The sequence below is a fragment of the Photinus pyralis genome, unplaced genomic scaffold, assembly GCF_008802855.1.
Source record: "Photinus pyralis isolate 1611_PpyrPB1 unplaced genomic scaffold, Ppyr1.3 Ppyr1.4_LG3a, whole genome shotgun sequence".
Lineage (NCBI taxonomy): Eukaryota > Metazoa > Arthropoda > Insecta > Coleoptera > Lampyridae > Photinus > Photinus pyralis.
In genome coordinates this window covers 11523302-11546041 of record NW_022170509.1, presented here as the reverse complement: position 1 = coordinate 11546041, position 22740 = coordinate 11523302, and the positions used below count along the sequence as shown (strand labels likewise).

The window sequence follows — 22740 nt, the reverse complement described above, 5'->3', positions numbered from 1 at the left end:
AAAACTCTTGGATGTTATATATTGGATTTTCGCGTAAAAAAGTTTTAAGCTCTAAAATTCATAGCAAGTTGACTTGTCTTAGATAGACTGAAAAATGAAAAATTTCTGAAAGATGACAGCCTGAAGAGCAGGCACAAATGAGGAAAATTCCGTTACTTTGATTATATTAAGCGGCACAATGCACAAACTACGAAAACCTACTATGAATTATTACAAAGACTATAATCTTGCCTCTAAAATTCCTGGAAATTTTTCTTAGATCGACGGAAAAATGAATATTTCTGGAAGAAGCCTGAAGACTGCGCATATGCTAGCAAAGCTAGTGTAAAGGAATATTTAAAACGTCGGGCATTCTACTCACTAAACGAATTTTTGAACAATAGTTTCAATGACTTAGATTGTTAGCTCTGTTTGTGAAGATGTTGCGATTTTGTTGTCTAAATGTATATTTATTTTGTCCTTTGCCATTTTACCTAATTGTCATTTTGTCTAAGAAAATAGGTTTTAAATTTATATTGTATTGGTAGATAATTTATGGTCAATTATGTCTGTGAAAAAATGACGTGTGAAAATACTTGTATCTAAGTATAAATCACCAATAAAGCGTACATACATACATATACATATGTATTACACAGATTGGTGGAAAAGGAATTGGAAAAAAAGGCGGAAAGGTGTTCGCATTTTTCATGAACTTAAAGGCAACGTTTGACAGAGCTGGAAGATAAAAAGTATGGAAGATGGGAAAATTGACAAATGCGCATGAGAAAAACTACGCTATTTTGATTATACTAAGAAATAGGTACAGTGAAGAAGCTACCAAAAAGTATAGCAAAGACTATAGTTTTGCCTCTAAATAGAAAGTCGACTTGCCTTAGATCGACTGTAAAATTAACATTTTTGAAAGATTGTGGCCAACCCACATCGCAGGTTATTAAAAGTGGACATGACTTGTGGGGCTTTAGGTTTAGGGAAGCTAACTAGCTGTAAAGAAATGTTGCTTGTAGTCCCTTCTACCACTCAATTTCTAGTTTTGTAGTGAGCGTTGTGCCTTGCAAAGGTTCCTCTTGCCTTGTCTTGCAACGCCATGCAAGAACAAAAATCACTTCTTGACTTGCGCAAGATCAGACAAAGAGAAGAAGCAAGTGAGAATCACTACTTTCTTGTGTTACACTCTCAACTCTGTACACACATCGTGGTTTTCTAAATCAGTCAAGTGAAATTCTTTTGTAGACACTTTACAAATACATACTTCAATTGCGGATATAATTAAAAATAGGTAATTCAAATTCAAGCCAATTTGGTTAGTTTTGTTCCTCCATTAGAATTAGATTAACGAAACACGAAAGTTTTTGTTTACTAAACACAAGAACGTGTTGATTAGGTATATCACTTTATTTTTAATAAAAAATGTCACAAAATTAAAGTTTATTCTTTACAAATATAATTAATTAAAGTACGACTAATAAATATACTGGTTGTAATGAAGTTGTAAACCAACAAGCATCAGAGGGAATGATTGAATTAATTAAATCAACCCCAGAACGCAAGCAAGTTGATTTTACTCGGGAAAAGTAGATGTGGTGTGCTTCATAATGGACCAAGTTATCAAAGCTTTGCCATTACATGTGAAAACTTGTTAATTATACTATAGTCACTCTGTGTATTATAACAAACTTCCATGCCTAGTAGACAGTTTTAAGAATTGCTTTCTATCTTCTTCCTCGCTTTAGCAAGTACCGCTTGCAATTCAGATCTTCCCATTGTTTGGTACTGTAAAAACAGCATTAAGTAAGGACTATGGTTACAATGAAATTTACCCCAGAAACTCCTTTCTGTACATTAATTTGTGATTCTAAACGTTTCCCTTCGATAGGACCACAAATTTTCTCCAGTTGGTCATAGGACAACCCTAACAGTTGATATCCAGAGGTTTTCTTAAATTTGGCGCATATTTCCGCAGAAAACATCTTCGCTTGTAACCACTCTTGAACTTCGCTGGGTGTAGATCTTTGATCGATATAAATTTCGGGCGTTTGAGTAATATCATAATTCTTCGACTTATTGTCGCGAAACATGCTCAATACGATATTAAGCTCATCCTGCATTCTTTCACTGGTAGTAGTCATTGTGGACATAATCGAAGGGGATCTTTTTAACGGTGGTCTAATTATTGGTTCAGTATTAGGTATGTCATTCAGTTGTATAGTCTCCACAGTCGGCATTGGAGGAGGAGGGGGAGGTGGAACAGGACCTGATCGTGTATCTATATCTTCTGAGAATAGTTTATTAATCATTTCATATAGTTAGGTCAAAAACACATAGAAGCACAGATCGTTCCCAAAAAGCTCGCAACACCTTACGCGAAGAGAAATATAGGTACGTCCTCGATTTGAAGATATTTTTTAAACACCGTTAATCTTCACGACATTGGTTAAACTTTGTGAAATATTGGTGTAAAACCATACCACAAAAGCTGTAAAAGAGCTAAATAGCGCAAAAAGTTTCTTGATATATCACAAAGTACACATAAAGCAAACATGATAAACACACAATGAGCGGTCCTTTATTTTAGTAAAATATAAACATTCAAAATGTTTGAAGTTAGTATAAAACAAGATAAAAATGATCTACGGTAAAGAATACACTTCAATGACAAATTACTCCTTCGAGTAAGAATTTAACCAACAATTATTCGGATTGTGAATGTGTATTTGATAACAATTAAACATTTTACAGTATAACAATATACAAATTACACGAGAAAATAAATGTCATAAATAAAACGTTTTGTACAAGAAGCGAGAACAGACAACTGCACAAAATATGTTTAGGTACAAATATTACAGCAAACGACTACCAAAACTTAAAAATATCGAAATTCTCCTTTCTTACCGAGCCTTTCCTTCCGAACCCAATCTGCCGGTGCGGCAGAAATTGATGGAGAACTAGGTGCGTGGTCAGCTCCAATGGGACTTCGTCCGCCACTGTAGCGTTCAGATGGAGAATCCTAAAAATCAATTAGTTGAATATAAAGAATGTTCCTAAGCCGACAAAAAAATTATTATTTTGGGCCAATCACAATTTAGTTCATTTGAACAAGATAGCAAAACGTAGTATAAAGCTACATATACGATGTGGCATATCAGTTTAATCAGAAAAAAATGTCTATTCAAAAATCTGAAAATACAAATTTAAGGTGAAGAAAAAATAATAAAAGATGTGTTTAAAAGTATACCTACTTATATTTAAATGTTTAAAATGTGGAATATTCTCGTAACCTAAGCCGCCAATGTCTACAGTTAACTTGTAAATAAAAAATAGAAAATTGAGTTTTATTCAATTATTACTAAAACTAGAAATTCATAAAAACAAAAACCAATTTGAGATAAATGACTTCACTCACAACTATTCAACACGAGTAGCAAAAAGATTTAAAACGCCCTGTTATAAAGTAGAGCTAACAGTCTGAGGGCCGACTTATACAACATCGTTCCTGATTGTATCACACTTTATAATTTTCTTTAATTTAAAAGAGTCATTAAAGCGCACACATTAAGCCATTATTTTTATAATATAACTGAATCTTTGCATACGACCGGGAGAACTATTCAATAACATTAATGATATTTATTTATTTAATTTTATCTTTATTCTACATTCGTGTCTTTAGTCGTTTACCTTTACTTGTTTATATTTTATCTACCTATGTCTTATATTTAACTAAAATTTTATACTGTTTGTAATTTAATACTTATTATTCTATTTTAGCTACACGGTTTATCTAATTTGTATTATTTAAAATTTTAAACTGTTTATAATTGTCTAGTATTCTTTTCTATGTTTTGTCCTAATTTATTTATCTACTATATTTATTGACATGTCAAAACTTACTTATGATATACATACAAATAAAGACTAAACAACTAAAACAGTCTGTACAAAAAAGTATGCCGCCGTTTAAAAAGTCACCTTTAGGAATAACTAACCAATCCCGTCTAGAGCTCCTCCTGACTTACCCCTAACTGAATTTTCCATAGCCGTAACAAAACTAATAACCACAGCGATGAAACATAACACGTAATCAACACTCATAAAGCATGGACAAAAAGGAACTTTAGCTCCTCAACTAAAACCCAACAAGTAATAAACATTCCCCAAATGCTCACAACTTTTCTCAACGAATTTAGAAACATTTTTCCCAGCTCATAAGTCAGAACAGCATGTTATTAAACATGCTTTCCACGGTGATAAATAAAATAGCGTATAATGGCTACAACTACAACAAATTGACATACTGTAAAAATACCGCATTATACCACATACAATTACCACATATAATGCCAATCACACAGACGGGACGGCACACGGCGAATCAGCTGTGATAATTAAGAACATGCTTGTCTATCACGAACTCCAACTATACCTAACTGAAAATATTCAAAGCGCCGCAATATACGTTCAAACCTTCCCCAATTCTGGTAATCTCAGCTATCTACAGCCCAACGAGGCACCCTATCTCATTTGAGTAGTATGAAGAATCAAATCACTAGGTCCTAAACTTTTAGGAGGAGGAGACTGGAACGCAAAAAATACAGCTTGGGGCTCTGGACTTATCAACCCGAAAGGACGCAACCTACTAAGAACAATCCAGAGAATCAATTTCAACTTTTTATCAACCCGAAAACAGACGTACTGGTCTAGTGACCCCCAAAAACTCCCGGACTTATTAGACTATGCAGTTTTCAATGAAATAGCCAACACAGAATCTAATTAGGACCTCTCCACTGATAACACCCCAGACCCAAAAACTGTTCATCTTGATCAGATAATCCGGACCTTTCGACTCGGTTTTTGTGGCCCACACAACGATACACGAATGCCACCGGATCGTTAATCAAATAATAGAAAGTTCTGAAACAAACATAATCATAATCATAATCATAATCTTTATTGATCCAATATATCCATTTTTGAATGTAGGACAAGTCAGACATCACGTTACAATAAAACTGCTAAAAACTGCATCGTAAGCTTAGGGCACATATACATTAAATAAATAGATAAAAGATAAAGATAAAATCACATAAAAACATTGGAACATATATAGTTTTAAAATTACAAACATACTACTACATAAAATATATAAAAATTAATAACAAGCTATTCGAAATAGAATTTTTTTGTTTATTGATCAATTAAATATTCTTGTGTAGTGTAAAATGCTTTTGATGTAAGAAGTTTTTTGACTGTAGTTTTAAATTGTTTCAGTGGTAGCTGTTTAGTTGCATTGTCCAGTTTGTTATAAAACTTTATTCCACAATAGAGTGTCGTGCTTTCATATAACTACTTTTTTTATGACGAGGTACAGGTAACTGGTTTCTCCTTGTATTATACCCGTTAATCTCTTTTGGATTAACAGTGTTGTTTAAGATATATTTTTTGACTAGACATAAAATTTTATATATGAAAATACAAGGAACAGTTAAAATTTTATGCTTAATGAAAATAGGCTTACACGTAGCTCTAAATGAAAGGTTGAATATTAAGCGAATTATTCTTTTTTGTCTTATTAATAATTGTTTTAAGTTTTGAGTTCTGCCCCATATGGCAATATTGTATGTTAAATTTGAGTACACTAAACCATAATACGTGTTTAGTAGCCCTTTAACAGACAAAAGATTTTTTAATTGATATAGTGCAAAGTATGATTTAGCTAATTTCTTTCGAACCATATCAGTGTGTGCAGCCCATTTTAACTCATTATCAATCTCAGTCCCTAAGAACCTTACCGTTTGGCTAAGTACTATTTTTATATTGCTTATGCTTAGAGATGCGTCATCAAATACCTTCTTTTTAGAAAGACTAATAACTTCAGTTTTGTCCACATTCAAGATTAGATTGTTTTTATTACACCACCACATCATATCTTCAAAAACTGACTCAAGTTTGGACCTAAGATCTTCATCACATTTAGAAGCCAGAACAATAGAAATATCATCACAGTACATTATAACATGTCCATTCTTAATGTATTTTGGAAGGTCATTCACGTAGAGCAAGAAAAGCAGTGGTCCAAACACACAACCCTATGGTACACCCATTTCCAAGTTAAAGTATCTGGATGTAGCACTATTGTAAGTTACAGCAATTTTTTGGTCCCTAATGTACGACTCAAACCACTTCAGCGCGACGCCTCGTATCCCAAAGTTTTCAAGCTTTTGAAGAAGGAACGTGTGATTAACTGTGTCAAAGGCCTTACTGAAGTCAAAAAGTATTCCTACAACATAGTTTCCATCATCATTTTGTTTAAAGATTTCTTGTGTAAATTCATAACACGCCGTTTCCACACTTCTCCCTGCTCGATAACCATGTTGGCATGAAGTTAACATATTGTATTTTTCCAAGTATTGCATTAAATTCCGATACACGATTCTCTCAAATACTTTAGACGTAGCATTAAGGATAGATATTGGCCTATAATTGTTCTTATCTGAGGGATCTTTACCTTTTGGTATTGGGACAATATTCGCACATTTGAAGTCTGAGGGAAAAAGGCCGGTCTTTATGGACCAATTAAATATTTTAACTAACTCATCTGTAACTTCAGTAGAAAGCAATTTAACAACATTTACAGGAATGCCATCAGGACCTGGTGAGCAATTTTTTAAATTCCTTATTTCTGCCATGACGTCCTCTTTGACAATGGGGAACAAGATAAAAGATGAGGAAACGCGTTGAGCACCGACAGTACAGCAGGATGAAGTTGTACAATTAAAGCGACGTCTTACTGCTTTAACGGGAGCAGTAGCAAAGTGGTCACCAAAGCAGTTAGCTATTTGCAGATCATCCGTAATAAGACTGTTTTCTATATTAAGTGTAATAATTTTATTCTTATTCTTAGAAGCGTCGTGACTAGTTACGGAGTTAACAATACTCCAAGTCTCTTTGTTCACGTTTTTGGCCCGCATTATCCGGTTTTCAAAGTGTGTTTGTTTAGTTTGTTTTACTTTACGGCGAAATTCTTTTTTTTTTAAATTATACTCTCTTCTCAGCTCAAGCGACGTCACACTTTTTATTAATGAAAATTGTTTACGAAGCGCTTCTGATTCATTTCTAATTTCACTTGTAACCCAACCTTTATTTGACCTGGGTCTAAGTATTTTCCTCGGAAACCATATCTCTATGTAGTATCTTAAAGCTACAGTAAATTGATGAACAGATGTATCAATATTCGTAGGATTTATACTTGGTAGAAATTTTAAGTCAGATCTTAAACTGGCAAGTGAGGTTTGAGTAATAGCCCTATAAGTTCTTCTGTTAGTTAAGTTCGTTTGTTTATAATTTGTAGTTTTGATTTCTAAAATTTGCGCCGTATGATCTGCAATATTGCATTCATGGTTATCACATCTGCGCAGCCGTTGTTCAAGACTTTGGTCAACTATAACATAATCTAAACATGTGTTTGATGAATGTCCATTGATATTGGTAAAAGATCTGGTGGGTTCGTGTATTAACGTTTTAAGATGAAAACAGTCAAATATATCCTCAAGGGCTAGTTTACTAGGTGAGTTCTGCAAATAGTCGATATTTAAGTCTCCCATTATTAGAATATTTTTTTTATATTTCTTTATCATGTCGTCAAATATGGTAATAAATGTAGAGATATCCGCCGAAGGTGGTCTATATGCACAAAAAATGCGAGTTTCAACACCTTCTAAGATTAAGCTAGCACTGCACACTTCAAAAACGCACTCCGTTGCCCATTTTTTTACACACACATTTTTCAAACATTGTTTTTCCTTAGCAAAAATTGCTACACCACCATGTTTTTTAACAGTTCGTGCAAAATACGAAATTAACTTAAAGTCTGATATTTTAATATATTCAATGTCGTTATTTAACAACCAATGTTCCGTAAGTAGTAAAATATCCAATGAATAGTTACTAGCAAATAACTCAATTAAATCTATCTTACGCTACTTGTTTGCGTAGAGCTGGTTGTAAGATTTATTCTGGGTCTTATTGAATTAACATTTTGTTCCTCTAATTTATCCTTTAAATCTAAATTTTCTCTAGTAATATTTTTGATATCAATTTTCAAGTTATAAACAAGTGAAGTTAATTTGGAGTTTTCATCATTTAAAGAATTTTCCATCGTAATACTTTCATTGAGGTTTTCCTCAATTTCTTTTTTTAACAAGTAATTTCGCTTTTTTAGCGCTAAAATTTCTAGTTGCAACTCCTGTATTACTTTAGCAGGGTCCATGTTTACCGTACTGTAGATTTATTACCCAATGGAGTTGATAAACGATACTATGAACCTTATCTTTATTGTATTCTAATCGTAGTGGGAATTGAATTGAAGTTCCACAAAGTCGAAAATACGAATACAACTTACATACCTATATCAGTTCAATTGCAGTCAATTTAAACCAATAAGGTTTAGCATTTTACGTTTCTCCATACAGTACAACAGCACTGTTTTTACACTTTAGATGTAGAGTTTCTATCTGCACAATTTCACGTCAAAATCAATTTAAAAAAAAAAAACAAAAAAAACCAGTATCTTTTCGCTAGTTTTGTCACAAAATACACAGAGTCGATTCGAGTACGTGCACGCTTCTTCACCGCATATCTACTACTACAAACAAATTAACTGCAGCTTCTTTCTTAGATATTAAGCAAGCCTTGGTTTGGCATGATGCATTCCTGTTCAAGATCACACTACAATTTCCAGCTCACATCCTAAAAGCACTCACCGAAAGATTCTTCCAAGTTGTAATAAATAATTAGGTCTCGGAATACCATCAAATTAAAACAGGGATGCCGCAAGTAAGTGTGTTAGGCCCTTTACTCTACTTGATCTGATTCACCAACCGGGCAAAATACTACCATTGCCGTCGTGCCCATCCTCTCAACCAGTGAATCACCTGCAGCAGCGACAACTCATTTACAGAACCACGTCAACCTCCTACAGGACTGGACCAACAAATGGAGAATCACAGTAAAGAGCGATAAGTCAGCACAAATGACCTTCACTAACAGAAGGCGTTCGCAGCTTTCATTATCTAACAAAGTGCTGCTCTATAAAACCATCATAAAACCCATCTGGACATATGATATCCGGCTCTGGGGCCATGGAAAAGCATCCCATGTAAAAATCAAACAAAGAATTACTCCGAATAATTTCTGACGCATCATGGTATGTAAGCAACGATTCTATCCACATCGACCTGAAAATCCCTGATGTAACAACTGAAATACCAAGATTCGCACGAACATACAACCTGAAATTACCAGAACATGAAAATTTCCTTGTAGGGCATCTCGCACGCCAACCAACAGCTGCAGAAGACTCCAACGCATCTGACCACTAGATTTACTCCCCTAACTGCCTTCTGTTAGTGTATAACCCTGGCGAGACGGTAAAGGCCTAATTCCAAATCATGACATGTATATATTCAAGATAACATTTACTCATTAGTCATTACTCACTTGCATTACTGGGTAGATTGTAAATATGCAAATAAATTTTAAATAATTTAGCAACTGCACGAATTTAACCAAAATGGTAGATCGGAGATCTACAAGATTATAATAATTATATACAGTGTGTTCCAGATCGCGTGGAAATGTGGAATTGCATGGGTAACTTTCTTATTATTAAAGATAGAGAATTGGTTAAATGGTGCAGTTTTCGATGCTTATTTAAAATTTCCTTGTGGAAATTCAAAATGTCGAATAGGTTCAATAAATTCAAAAAAGCTAAAATTGCTCATTTCCTTGAATGTCTTATATCACCGAAAGTATAAGAGATATAAAAAAAGTAGAGTTGCTGTCTTTGATACGCTTAATTTAGAATTGAAGTTACCCATGCAATCCCACGCGATCTGGGACACACTGTATACATATATCACAATTTTTTCTCTAGAAATAGTATCCTTCGTTTATGTCAAAGCGAGCAAATTTGACATACACTTGGAACATCACCACTCACCAGTCCCTATCTTATTTGGTGGAAGTCAGATAAGTTTAACTGGGGCAAGAAAAACCGGCACTTACTAAATTAACGCATATCTAATTATAAGATGCAATATAATTTAAGTAAAATTTTCCAAGAACAAGGACTTAACAGTTGCAGTAAAGCTACCACAAAGGAAGTACTTTGGGAAAAATTAATAAAAACTCACCTGTCGCTGTGAATTTCGATTGTAATGAGTGTATAATGGATTATTAAAAATATCTTCATTTCTGTCTGTCCCGTTTCCGCCTAATTGATAGGGTGTAACTATCGTATGAGGTACGTGGGCAATTTGTCCCCTGCTGTTACGTGCTTTCCACCATTTACGACTGTCATCTAAAACCTGCTAGAATTTAGAACAAAGGGAGTTCGATTCATAACGTACAAACCTCCAAAAATTCTCCGCGAGCGACGGTTAATTCCTTATCATTATTTGCAGTTCGTGGATAAGTTACTTGAACAATAGCAGCACCTCGAGCTTGTAAATTATCCAACCAATTGTCTTGACTGCGTGTGAATCCTCTTTCCTCTGTGCCATTTCTCTCGATGGAGTCTACTGAAATATCGCTTCGTGTGCTGGTATCTCTAAGATTTGGGGGTAATTCAGAGCTAGGTTCAATTTTTGGCTCTCTTGAGTCATGATGGGGAGGTTCATTACTTCGACTGTCATAGATGAACATATTCTCTTGATTTGAATCGTAGTCATTATAGTCACTGCTGTAATGTTCATGGGAATCTCGATACTGTTTGTTCTGAACATGAGAATCCATTTCGTCTATAACAGGGTAATCGGGCGCCCAGCCGTCCATAAATTCTGGGTGGTAAGGTAAAACATTTCCTTTCCATTGATCCCTAAAGAAAATTTAATTCAGCGTCGACCAAATAGGTGATGCCCACAATGAAGGATGCACACACACACACACACGTAGGATACTTACCACGTGCGTGTCGAAATATTTACGTAAACGAAACACAATCATATTTCGTAGGTGGGCGCATCCTTTTTTAGTTTACAATTCACCCACAACTTCAAATAATAATTAAAAAAATTACCTAGGTAACAACCATGCGTCACCAAGAGAATGCCATAATTCTGTTTCCTTGCTTGTTACACAATTCATGAGTAGATTAATCGCTTCTCTTGTTAGTAACGGCGATACGACTTTTTGCGGTAAATGTAAATCAAAATGGGTATCGTGGGATGCTTCAACAATTAGGGCGAGCGGCGTGAATAAGAAATGGACCAATTCCGGAGCGTTCGGATCATGGATATGAGCTTTAAGCTTGGCCAATAAATTAAAAGACAACTTAAACTTTTGAAAAATATCAAAAAATTCTTTTTCCGGTGGAGGTTTTGTTCTCATCGATAACATTCCATCCCCCATATCTCTTTTCTTACTTTTTCGACTACGCCTTCGTCGCTCCAATTCCTTGGAAGCGGCAGCAGCATGTTGCAGTCTCGCTATAAATTTTTCTATATCGTCAAAGCAATGATTTAATATGGTTACATCTCTTTCATATTTTTCACTTGTTGTCGAACTCGTGTCATCATTATTTAACGTTAATTCTGAATCAGACTCACGGTACGCTTCTCGTGACGGATTTATAATATGTTGGGGCGGTGGTTTATTAGAGGGTGGAGGAATGCTACTTTTTCGACTTCTTGTTAAGGTTTTTCCCATTCTTAACTGTTTCAAATCTTCTACCAAATCTTGAGCGGATATGCTTTGGCACTAAAAGTGAAGGCTTACGCCAAGTGGTTAACATAAAGATTAAATATAGGTACCTGAAATATGTGCATTTCGGGAGGGTACGAGGGATTCGAATTTGTTACGATAAATACAAGTATATTGTTGTATATCTCCATGGGATCGTGACTCGTAAAAGCTGTCGGTTCTTGAATAGAATTCGCTGGAAATCTTTCCATTACAGTCTATAAGAAATAACAAAATTATTGTAGAGTTAATTGAATCACTAGGAACCATATTTGCTAATAATTTTTATTTTGAAATTAGGATCTGACATAGCATAAAGGCTCATCTTCAACACATTGCCTAACTATAATACAGGCGATTATCGCAATACAAAGGTCCCATCATTAGGTCCTCTTAGGTACCTACTAATAAATTGTATTGTTTCCATAAAAAACATATGTATTTGTGTGGCCGTTTTAACATGCAGAGTGGTCTACTGAAAACAGTCAATGTCAATTTTCGTCGCTTAACGACAGATTTGCCAAAAACGCTCGAACATGTCAATTTTAGTTTTGAAGAGAGCATCTAAATTAAATAATACTGTTAGAAGAACTTCAACCGAGACACCCTATAAGAAGAGGATGCATTGCGCCCCAAAATCTTTAAATCGATGGTGTTCTGCCCCATTTTCCATTTTTGCTATGCGTATAAAAAGAGAGCATGTTTTATAAAAACTCAAGATAGGTAGGTACAATACCCGTCATAGGACGTTATTTCCATAAAAAAGCCTGGTCAACAAAGGACAGCGTTTCAAAAAAATTTGTTATTTCGTGCCTGCCAAATTTTTAACGCTTTACCTTGTAATATTAAAGAACTCAAGTCTTCGTTGGATTGGTGGTGCATTATTCCATTTGATTTAAGAATACTTAACTGTATTTTAAAGTATTTTCTCTGGAGCAAGTAGATGAATTTCGAAATTTTGACTTTCGTGGGTATTAGTTGATGACCCGCCAAAATATTTACACAAATCTAGAAGCTAGAAGCAAGTTCTAAAGCAGTCCCACTGGCGATTGGATCTAGCGTATTTTTTAAACGTTGGATTTTAATAAGGACGTAATATTAAAATTTCATACAAATTACTCCATAAATAAGAAAGTGAACATGTGCGCTTGCACAGAAATGGAAACGTATTCGACATTCTTTTTCATTTTCGCTCACCCTACGTGATAAATTAAAAAAACGCAACCTGCTATAAGGTCCGAGTTTGAGATCTCAAACCCTTAGACGGACGAACGAAATTATAAGCTGTATTATGAGGACCGTATTATATATATCTAAGAATTAAACAAATAGGACATCCATTTAGATTTTAAAAGTACCTACTCCCTGCTTAAAAGATATTGAATTTAAAGGCTGTTGAAATATAACTGAAGACTACTGGGAAGTTAACTATAAAAGCAATTAAATACTAATACGTACTTAAAATTCAATACTTCCTAGTAAACGTGCATATTTCATTTTTCTCCACTTTCATTTCGCATATAAATTTGTATAGGTGAAACATTTTGAAAGTGCAATATTTGGGTAGCGGCACTACAGTTGTTATCGTTTCCATAGTCAATCCGACGTAAGAGTACTAAACCAAATTGCGATTTTATAACGCATCAATCCATTTGAATTTTGTTAAAAAAATGTGCACAATTCAATAGAAACTAAAACTTCATTTATATGTACGCAATTAAGTAGTACATGAATTAAAAACTTTCCTATTTTCAAAGCACTTCTCTAAATTAATTATTTTAAAAAAAACAAGCATTTTACATTAGGGACTCAAACATTTAAACATCAATCGATAAATTGGGAATTGGTTTAATTTATTATTGGGATTAATTATGTACACATTCTATCGGCGCGAGTAATGTTAATCATTCTCCCCGAAGGAAAATTTCTCTCGGCATAGGATTGTAAGAAAAGTCCGTTATAATTTCCACATTTGCATGTCAAAATCATGTAGGTCAAAGGTTGGCAAAATCCGTAACAAAAATTTGTTCCTCAAACGTTCTCGTAAAGTGATAATAATAAAAAATCGTAAAAGAAACTTTTTAATTCTCGTTTTATGGTCTTATTACCCTCATTGCAACTTCAATGTAATGAATTGCTTACAGAAGTGGTTCAAGTGATTTACGGGCACTTTGCTCAGTAATATTTCTACAACTGACCCAAAACAGTTAGTGCATGCGCTTGCGGATTGGGCAGTTAGTTAGTGATCAACGGGGAAATGACTAAGCTAAAAATCGTTACATCAGAACTGTTTGAAATTTGATAAGAATGTGATTGCTGTTAGAAGAACAATAAGGGTTCCTCGTCCAGGGTACTTCAAATAATCTATACTGGACTATGATTTAATACACATCATCTTAAATTTCGAAAAACTTGCCCGGGACGCAGTCTATGAGCAAAAGAGTATTTAAACTCCAAGGCAAAGTTGTTCGAATAATTGCAGTCTAACATTACCAAGAAGATTGAAACCACACCTTTCTTCTGACGCTACAGTCACCTATACGCGTCTTAGAATCATTATGTTTTGTCGAAAAACATTCTTCTTCTGACAGTAAGTTTTTTCAAAAACGCAATTCGGATTCAGAATTTTTAAAGATCAAAGGCCTGAAGCGATGAAGGTACGAATACACAAGAACTAAATGTGACTGTAGTAGTAGCATTGAATAAAGAAACTGAATCTTTATTCAATGGTAGTAGTCATTGACTTGGAAATGAATAAATCTGAAAACGTTTATCTACAGTAATTGGGTGCTATTTATTAAATCTTATTATATTAAAAACTCATCGGTAAGCAACACCTTGATGAGTCAATACTAAAATATTTTATTATCTAACAACCGAAATAATGATACCGTTAAGAGTATGTTGTAAAACCACATTTTGATGGGTAATTAAATAAATCGTTCGTTTTCTGTGCCAAATTTATTCTATTTCAAGTACGTGTCGATATGTATCTACTCTATGTACAACCTAGTCAATTACATTTTTCTAATGCAGAATGGACAGAGAGCCTTTTCTGCCTTTCATACTTTGACTGTTGGCACCTGGTACGTAAAATAATTCTGTTCTCAGCAAGCACGTTTTTATATACCTATAATAGTTATTCCCAGGCGGACTTGATCTAGTAGGTATGTGTAGTACATGTGTACTGTACGTAGGTAATTAAGCAGCAACAACGTATTCCTAATAAGTTAATCAATTGAGTAAACATCATACAAGTAAAGAGGATTTGTTTGCAAGTAGTAATTAATTACTAGCTATATGTATAGTTTCGTGAAGGTGATATCAGGAACATGAAAAACAATAATCTCAATACAAATAGATACATTCTTCACACACCTTATGCAAATATCCGCATTTGTAATTAACATCATAGTTTTTACTTTACACTACGATAATTATACTCGTACACGACTGCTTATTGTTAATTTTTCAAATAATATTCGCATCCTTTTACAGCTTGTGAATACAATACAAATTATTTACTTTCAATACTATTTCGTAAGCTTGATTTTAGAATCTTTTTGGATGAGTCCTTGGTGCCTCATCTCGCGTCTATATCAAAATGTAATCAGTTAATTGAACTATTGTGTTCTCATTAGAAAAATTCATGACAAATATAACTTAACTTAACTTTAAAGAAAATTTCAAAATTCCACATGCAGCAATCTTTTTGGCCAGTCTCATAAAAATGTACAGTATGGAACTTAGATCAAGGAACTGCACAAGCATTCAAACAGAGATGGCAATGTGCGCATTGTAGGATATCAAGAGTGAAGAAAGTCATATGAAATGCAGCAAAAGTGAGAAAGGGAAGATATTGAATTCAAAATAAAAAACCATTATATCAAACACCGTGAAAGGTAAAGTGAAAACAATGTGAAGTAAAATTTTGGCGAATCAATGAAAATAAGTGGTACTTTACGTAATGCCATCATATATATAATTAATTTCCTTTCCAGAAACACATTTCAAATGTTTTCTTAATGTGAGGATAGTGGAATGAAAAACCTGTTTGAGATTAGGTTACCAACTAATGACGCCGGACATTCATTTGTATCAATGAAAGTAGATAATATCTAAATTGTTAAAAAAAAAAGACATTGAAAGAATCAGTAATAACTCGGGACGGAAGTGACTAATCCAAAAAATCTTTTGTCGTTCTCGAGGCTGTGTCACACCATATAAGAAGCCACAACGAAACAGCTTAAACTGGGAGGACTCGTAGTGGTACAGACGGGCCATATCGTTCATTTTCCTTTTGGAAAATTCACTAAAAATAGAAATACGTCCACAATTCAAACTGTACTGCGAACGGGTCGAGATTCTGAAGCGAATTATCGGATTTCGTGCTATTTTTCACAATTAGCCTTGTTGGTTTTACTTATAATGGCGGCGCTACGCGTCGGTGTCCAGTAAAGTCTCGCACGTTGTGCGTTTTTACTCCAAATTTTTCAACAGTATAACGTGAATTTTTGAAAAAGGCTCGGATATGTGAATTTTACATTCGAGAGGGGCATTTTTTGCGATAAAACTCCCTAACTTCTTTATCCTATCAGGAGGATCAATAAGCTAGTAAAAGTTTAACGACTCCGACTCCATTAGATGCATTGATCTGTCACTAACAGGAGTTAACTTGATTTTTTTAACCTTCATTTTGTCCTCAGCAAAGACTTAGTTCTTAAGATGGTTTAAACAATTTGTGTTACAATAACCAGAGTGCGACCAAAATATCAAAAACTGTTCAATATTCAGGTCAGGAAGGCCTTGTCAATAATGCTTACAACATTACGCAATTTAAGATTTCAGGGACTGCATCCACCCCTAGCGCTAAGGGGTGTAAAGATTAATGAAGAAATTTAATCGGGAACAATGTCTCCTTCGAAACCAAAATTAAGCGTTCTTAGAAAATGTTCTTTTAACAATTCAAAAATCGCTCCGTTTCGTCTTTGATGCGCCAAAAGATAATTTGGCTCGGTCAGTGAGTACCACGTACTCGTATGAAGTAAAAACTCACTTACGTGTAACAGAAATTACTTGATAATGTGATTTCACCCCTCTCCCTCTGGGTGTCCAAAATTCTCCAATGTACGCCAGGTCAACACTTCCGTCGTAAAAGTACACTGGTAGAAGACCGCGTAAAACTTAGGATGACATAAATCCAGAGATCGCAACCAGCCAAAACTTTCATAACACGACAGTTCAAATCTTAATTAGATTTAATTACCTTAGATAAACAAATCATGAACTTTATCGCAATTAGTTTTCTTACAATTGTCACTCGTTTAACACCATGTCAAAAATCACAAAAATGGAGTACACAGCTGTACTCCTATGGGGAAAATTCGCCGTTTTATTGTGTAATGAGAGATTGAACAAACGGTTGCGAATGAGACGGGAATCCTTGGAAAATGACTGCAAAACAGAAAGAATGGCGGGTGTGACGACTGTCCAAAACATAGCCCTTGTTGAAGACCTCGTGCCAGGCGATCCACGTTTAAGCGTAATAGCAGAGAAGCACGGGTTTTCTGACACAACACAACCGGTCGCCGTTCCACGACCATTTGGAGATGAAGAAAATTAGTGCAACTCTCGGTATGAGCTCGATCCTTTTTGGAGCTCTATGGAGAAAACCTTGTTAACGTGATAAATCCCATTATAACCGGGGATATGGGGAAGAACAGGAGGTCCCGCCGATAAAATTCAGGTTGATGTGTTAAAGACAATTGTAGCCGGGGATGAGACTAAGGTCCTGTACTATGGTTCACTATCCAGAACGGAGTCGGTGTAATGGAAAAGAAAAGGAGAAGCATCATCGATAAAGTTCAAGGTTTGTCAGTCGATAAGAAAGGTGCTGGCTACGACCTTGTGAGGAAATCCTTCTTATTAACTTTAAAGAACGCGGCATAGCCGTCAATTATTAAACACTGCACAAATTAAGGCAAAATATTCTGGAAAAAAGACGTGGGAAATTGGACAGACGCGTAAGTTTGCTGCATGAATGAAATGATGAAAATTGGGCAAGCTGCAATTCGTGATTGCGGTTTTGAACAAACCGAACACCTCCCGTTTATAATAATAATAATAATATTTTTTAATCACAGATTAGTTGCCTTATGTAGAGATATGGCCCTAAGTGACTATTACTTGTTTGAGAAATTGAAAAAGATCTAAGGAGACACATTTTGAAAGCAAACAGAACATTTTAGGGGTATTGCGGGTGAAGCGAGTGCATTAATGTTGAAAAACTAAACTTCATTGTTAATTTACGCCATTTCTTCCATAGTCAAGCCGTGAATATTTGGCGCTGCATCTTATATACAGTGCGGTCGAGATATAAAAGGATTACCTCAATGTCTCCATTATTTGGCGAAATTACGCCGGATGTATTCCCTCCCTCTTTGTGAGCTACCACTTCCAATATTTCGTTCTTGAGATATTCGTGTTTACAATTTAATTGGGATCAACTAAACGGCATGAGCCACTAGTGAAAAAAATATCATAAACAAAATAGTCACGTCTCGAGTCACGTTTAGGCTATTCATCATTTACCGATTGCTTCCATACTTAATTTTGTTGCTATTAACTTAAAATAGAACAAAGTGGTCAATTTTTATTACAAGTAAATTTGATTAATTGAAAAGCTTGAGCCCAATAAAATAATGATCAAACAAATGCGATTTCGAATTATTTATGATTAAGTATCAATTTATTGAACTGTATTCAGCATTTCAGTTTTGTAACGACCATACGGTGGTAGTAAAATCACATAATTGGATTAAAGACACTAAGTCTAACGAATCGGTCACACAGGCGTAATAGTTAACGTTTCATGGAACACATTGACGGTTTGCGAATCGAAGCAATGCAACTAATGATATAGAAGTTGGACATAGCTGTTCGCGAACAGCGCTTCATTTCATAGCAGAATTTTGTGCATACCTAATCAAGTGTTCTCAGTTCCCACATTGCAAAATTTATTTATCGCCAAATAGTAGCTAGTGACATAAATTTTGTAGAAAAATGAAAAGAGGTTTATTTCATAACAGAAATATCCCTCGAAATATCCCCTTTTGGAGTTGAATGTGAAAAAGTTGTACCCGAATTTGGATTGATTCAACCCTACTATATGTAACGAGAGAAAATATAAATCTAATACTAAGCAAAAAAGTGAGATTTATTTACCCCAGATTCAAAATCCATTATTAATACCCAGGAGCGATCCAGACAAAGCTGCATCTTTTGCGACCAAATGCCATTGGATTGTTCCAGTTGCAAAAGTCTTCTCATTCCATCTGCCGGATAAACTATTCCGTTGTCTTTGGAAACAGTAAAAGTCGCCAAATGTTCCATGTGGTACGTGGGCTTATCACTTCCTTCGGTACCTCTGTCATCTCTATCAATTTCTCTTTCATCTTGTGGAGAATAGCCATTGGAATGGTATGCCATGGTAATGACAAATAAATTTTCTTTCTATCTGAACAAGCAAAAAGGCCTCGTAGATTAAAATAGGTACATTACTTTTATGGTATATTGTACTATATAAGAGGTTTTGATAACATTATCAATGTTTCTGATAACACATGGATTACCCTATATGACTAAATCCGTTCTATCAAAAGTTGATAACGTCAACAGAAGTTGGTTTTTAAGAAAATTTTTACAATGTTTCTTAAGAATATGCCCGAGGCGTTGGAGGGAATCAAATCAAGTCTAACTATCTATTAAAGCAATTAATTAAGACGAATTTTACAGAAATAAATGTGAAACTCGTATTTTTGATTCTCCCATCGCCACACCTTTAACCATAATGGAATTTAGAGAATGTTAACAATTCGAACATGTATTTCACGTATTATCGGTACTTGTACTTTTATGGACGAACTATTGGTTACGCATACAAATGAACAGTTGCGATGAACAATTTAGGATTAAGTATGATATTAATAAAGTAGGGTACTATTTAAATTAACGGTTCAGTCCCTAAGTTAATAATGCGCGACCTTTTTGAGTAAATAAATACAAATTGGCATTACTGATAGGTAGGTATGTCAAAAAATTATGTAGGTGCTCATTTTTACGGCAGCAACACGTATATAAAGAAACTACCAAAGCCACGGTGGCGATCACAATAATAACAAAATAAATAAAGGTCGCGTAAAAGGCAATTAATTACTAGAAAGGCAAACAAATTCAAACATACTTGACCGAGTCCCACCTAATAAACCAAAATATTCAACATTTTTAGCACTATTGTTTAAAACACATCACAAAACGGTATTATATTTCACGTTTTACTTCGCATATGATGATACATACACAGGTAAATATTTTACCTCTCTACTAAACTAAGCAGGTAGTGAATAATACCTACCTGTAGTCATGCGCGGTAAAACTGCCTTAACGCGGGAGTTAAAGGAGTGTTGATGAATATTAAAATCCATTTATAATTTCTACCTGTTCATAGCGTATAACGATAAGAACAAGTGTGGAGTCATCAATAATGCAACAGTTTCCTTTTCCTATTTCAAAAAAGCCATGTCCAAGTTTGGTAGGACGTTTTAAACAACATCAATGTCCTGAAAGTGCACCGTTATTGCTAGTTTTGTTTGTCGTTTGCAATTATAACAAAGCCTATAATAACTGAAAAGTATTTTATTAGTTATATTTCAATTTTCTTTTTCTCTCATTTCCCCTTCGCTGCCTAACATTTCTAATCTGAAGGCGCTCTAACACCGAAGCTAGGCAACGACAATTACACCACGGAGCTCATTTCCTATTGTAATAGAGATTAAAATGGTTAGTCGTCTATTTATGAAGTTCCGGTTCCAAATAATCATGCAATTTTTAATAAAAAATGCTCAAAGTATTAATGTACGAATTTCAGAATTCAATGTACCCCAATGTATCAAAACCCATTGTAACTCTGCCGTTTGCAGAAAATCCGCTTGGAAAGGATCACCGTCAACTTTACGCGTGCATAACAAGATTTTCGTAATGTACCTTCCTAAACGTCTACTGTAATGCTGTGCCCCGCAGTACTAAAAATTTCCAGAATAACTTCATTATTGCATAATATGCGAGGTTCATATAAACAAACAAGTAAAGCTAGTTGGCAGTGATTGAGTTTTCGAAATTGGATATACAATGGGAAATTAATTATAGTAGATTGAAGTAGAAGAGGATATGAAAACACGAGTAGTTTAGAATTTATTTGAAGTATGTATTTTCAGTTCTCTCGTGAACCTTTAGAACCGAATTTTCCAAAAAAACGCAGATATACAAAGGAAACAACTTTTGTACTTAAATAAATCTCTAGACCATTAGTGGTTGGGAGATTTATTCAAACGATTTTACGAAAAACGGTGAGGGTGCAAAAGAAACCAGTGTTTGTACATTGAACTGAGAACCCGATACATTGGGTTCATTTTGAGCTACAAATTTTTCGCTTTTTCAAATAGTGCTTACGCTGAGGTTCGCCCAAAATGATTTGGGTGGGAACTGACTGAAAACCTCGTAAGATAATGATACTAATATCATGGAAAGCGTAATCCTAGTGATAAATTTCTTTGATGTGTTTTTATTACACTACCTGAAATCATACATTTCAGTGTGCGCAATAAATGTCCATAGAGTTATGGAGAAATTAACTTTATTCCTGTTCTGATTCTTAGAGCTTTAAATATATACACAATTATAAATAATTTTGATTTATTTTACATATGTATACTGAACCTCATAGTATACCTACAGTATGACCAATTTAATAATTCCTGCGAAGAAAATAGTATTTCATTTTTATCTGGAGCGTTAGGAACTTCACAGTCTGAAGGTGACTGGTGATCGCAATGCGTTCCAGTGCATGCTGATGGGCAATGCAGACAACTCTTCCTGCATTCTATCTTGCAAGAGCAAAACAATGTGTGTAATATCATAATAAGTTTATGCCTTGATTAATTAAAAATCGCCGTTTTAGCAAGACAGTATACATTGTAGGTAAAAAAAATGTTTTACTCAAACAGCTGTTTACACTCATTTCTCATACCAATCGTACTTTGCGCTGGAGTGTATTTTTCTTAACAAATTATTTAGTTTCTTAATTTTTTCATAAAAATCGCTACCTGTAACACGGTCATTCAGGGGTTCCGAGGAAAATATAGCCCCTATCAGCTACTTATCTGAATCCCATGACTGCAACGCAACCCCCGTAACTGCGTATTGTTTTCAGGCCCCTAGCCAGGATAAAGTAGCAGAGGTAGCGAACAGTTTTCTATGTGGTGATTAAGAAGAAATCATTGACTACTGAGTACCGTCTGTAGATTAACTTATTCCTGGTCTTTCTTTTTCAAAGGCTAGAAATACCAAATTGGACAACCTTTGATGTGTGTCATTGCCATCCTTAGACTATCTTCGCCTAGACAAAAAATTAATATAGATGGGACCGGACCATGCTGTAGGTGGAGCTGAACACCACTTGGCCACCCCCTGGCTACGGACCTGGCTTTTCGGCATTTCACGTTCTTTGCAACACTGTTAACTGAGATCTTATTAGCGCATTATTCAAAATCAAACGCAGAACAACCGGGACGAAATGGCAAACCGGGCGGGACGCCGTGCCGGCGGGACATAGATGTGAAACAGGGACAATCCCGGTCAAACCGGAACTTATGGTAAGCCTCATAATCTACTGCTGGCAGTACGAAGCAATTGCTGTGTTTATTTCGTCCGGCAGGATGAGATTTTGGAAATCATAATTAAAATGGACAAGGGCGGTCTCCTTCTTATGCAATTAACTTTCATAATTAAATTTTATTATTTGCCGTTAGACTATGTGACGACACGGAAATTATTGTCATACGAGAAAGCGGTCAAGGTTGTTTTTGTTTACATTTTATTTTTATTTAACGTAGAATTTCCGGAGTTTTGTTTGCTTTTGTCTGTTATCAATTGTAAATGCTTAAT

General features: G+C 34.9%; 1 protein-coding gene across 3 annotated transcripts; it reads right to left on the bottom strand.

Annotated features, from left to right (window-relative positions):
- Positions 1-1413: 1413 nt before the first annotated feature.
- Positions 1414-20136, bottom strand: LOC116165480 (epidermal growth factor receptor kinase substrate 8-like protein 2). 3 transcript variants are annotated; one of them, XM_031479949.1, is made up of 9 exons: positions 19982-20136; positions 18964-19255; positions 11811-11957; positions 11078-11757; positions 10414-10876; positions 10194-10367; positions 2896-3010; positions 1821-2275; positions 1414-1773 (listed from the first exon to the last, which is right to left on the bottom strand). In XM_031479949.1, exons 2-9 carry the CDS (start codon positions 19225-19227, stop codon positions 1699-1701), a joined length of 2373 nt encoding a protein of 790 aa, XP_031335809.1. In that variant the 5' UTR covers positions 19228-19255; positions 19982-20136; the 3' UTR covers positions 1414-1698. The 3 variants fall into 3 exon arrangements, with proteins under 3 accessions (XP_031335809.1, XP_031335811.1, XP_031335810.1); XM_031479951.1 differs by having other exon boundaries at positions 1821-2272; XM_031479950.1 differs by having other exon boundaries at positions 19997-20136.
- Between the last annotated feature and the right edge of the window lie 2604 nt (positions 20137-22740).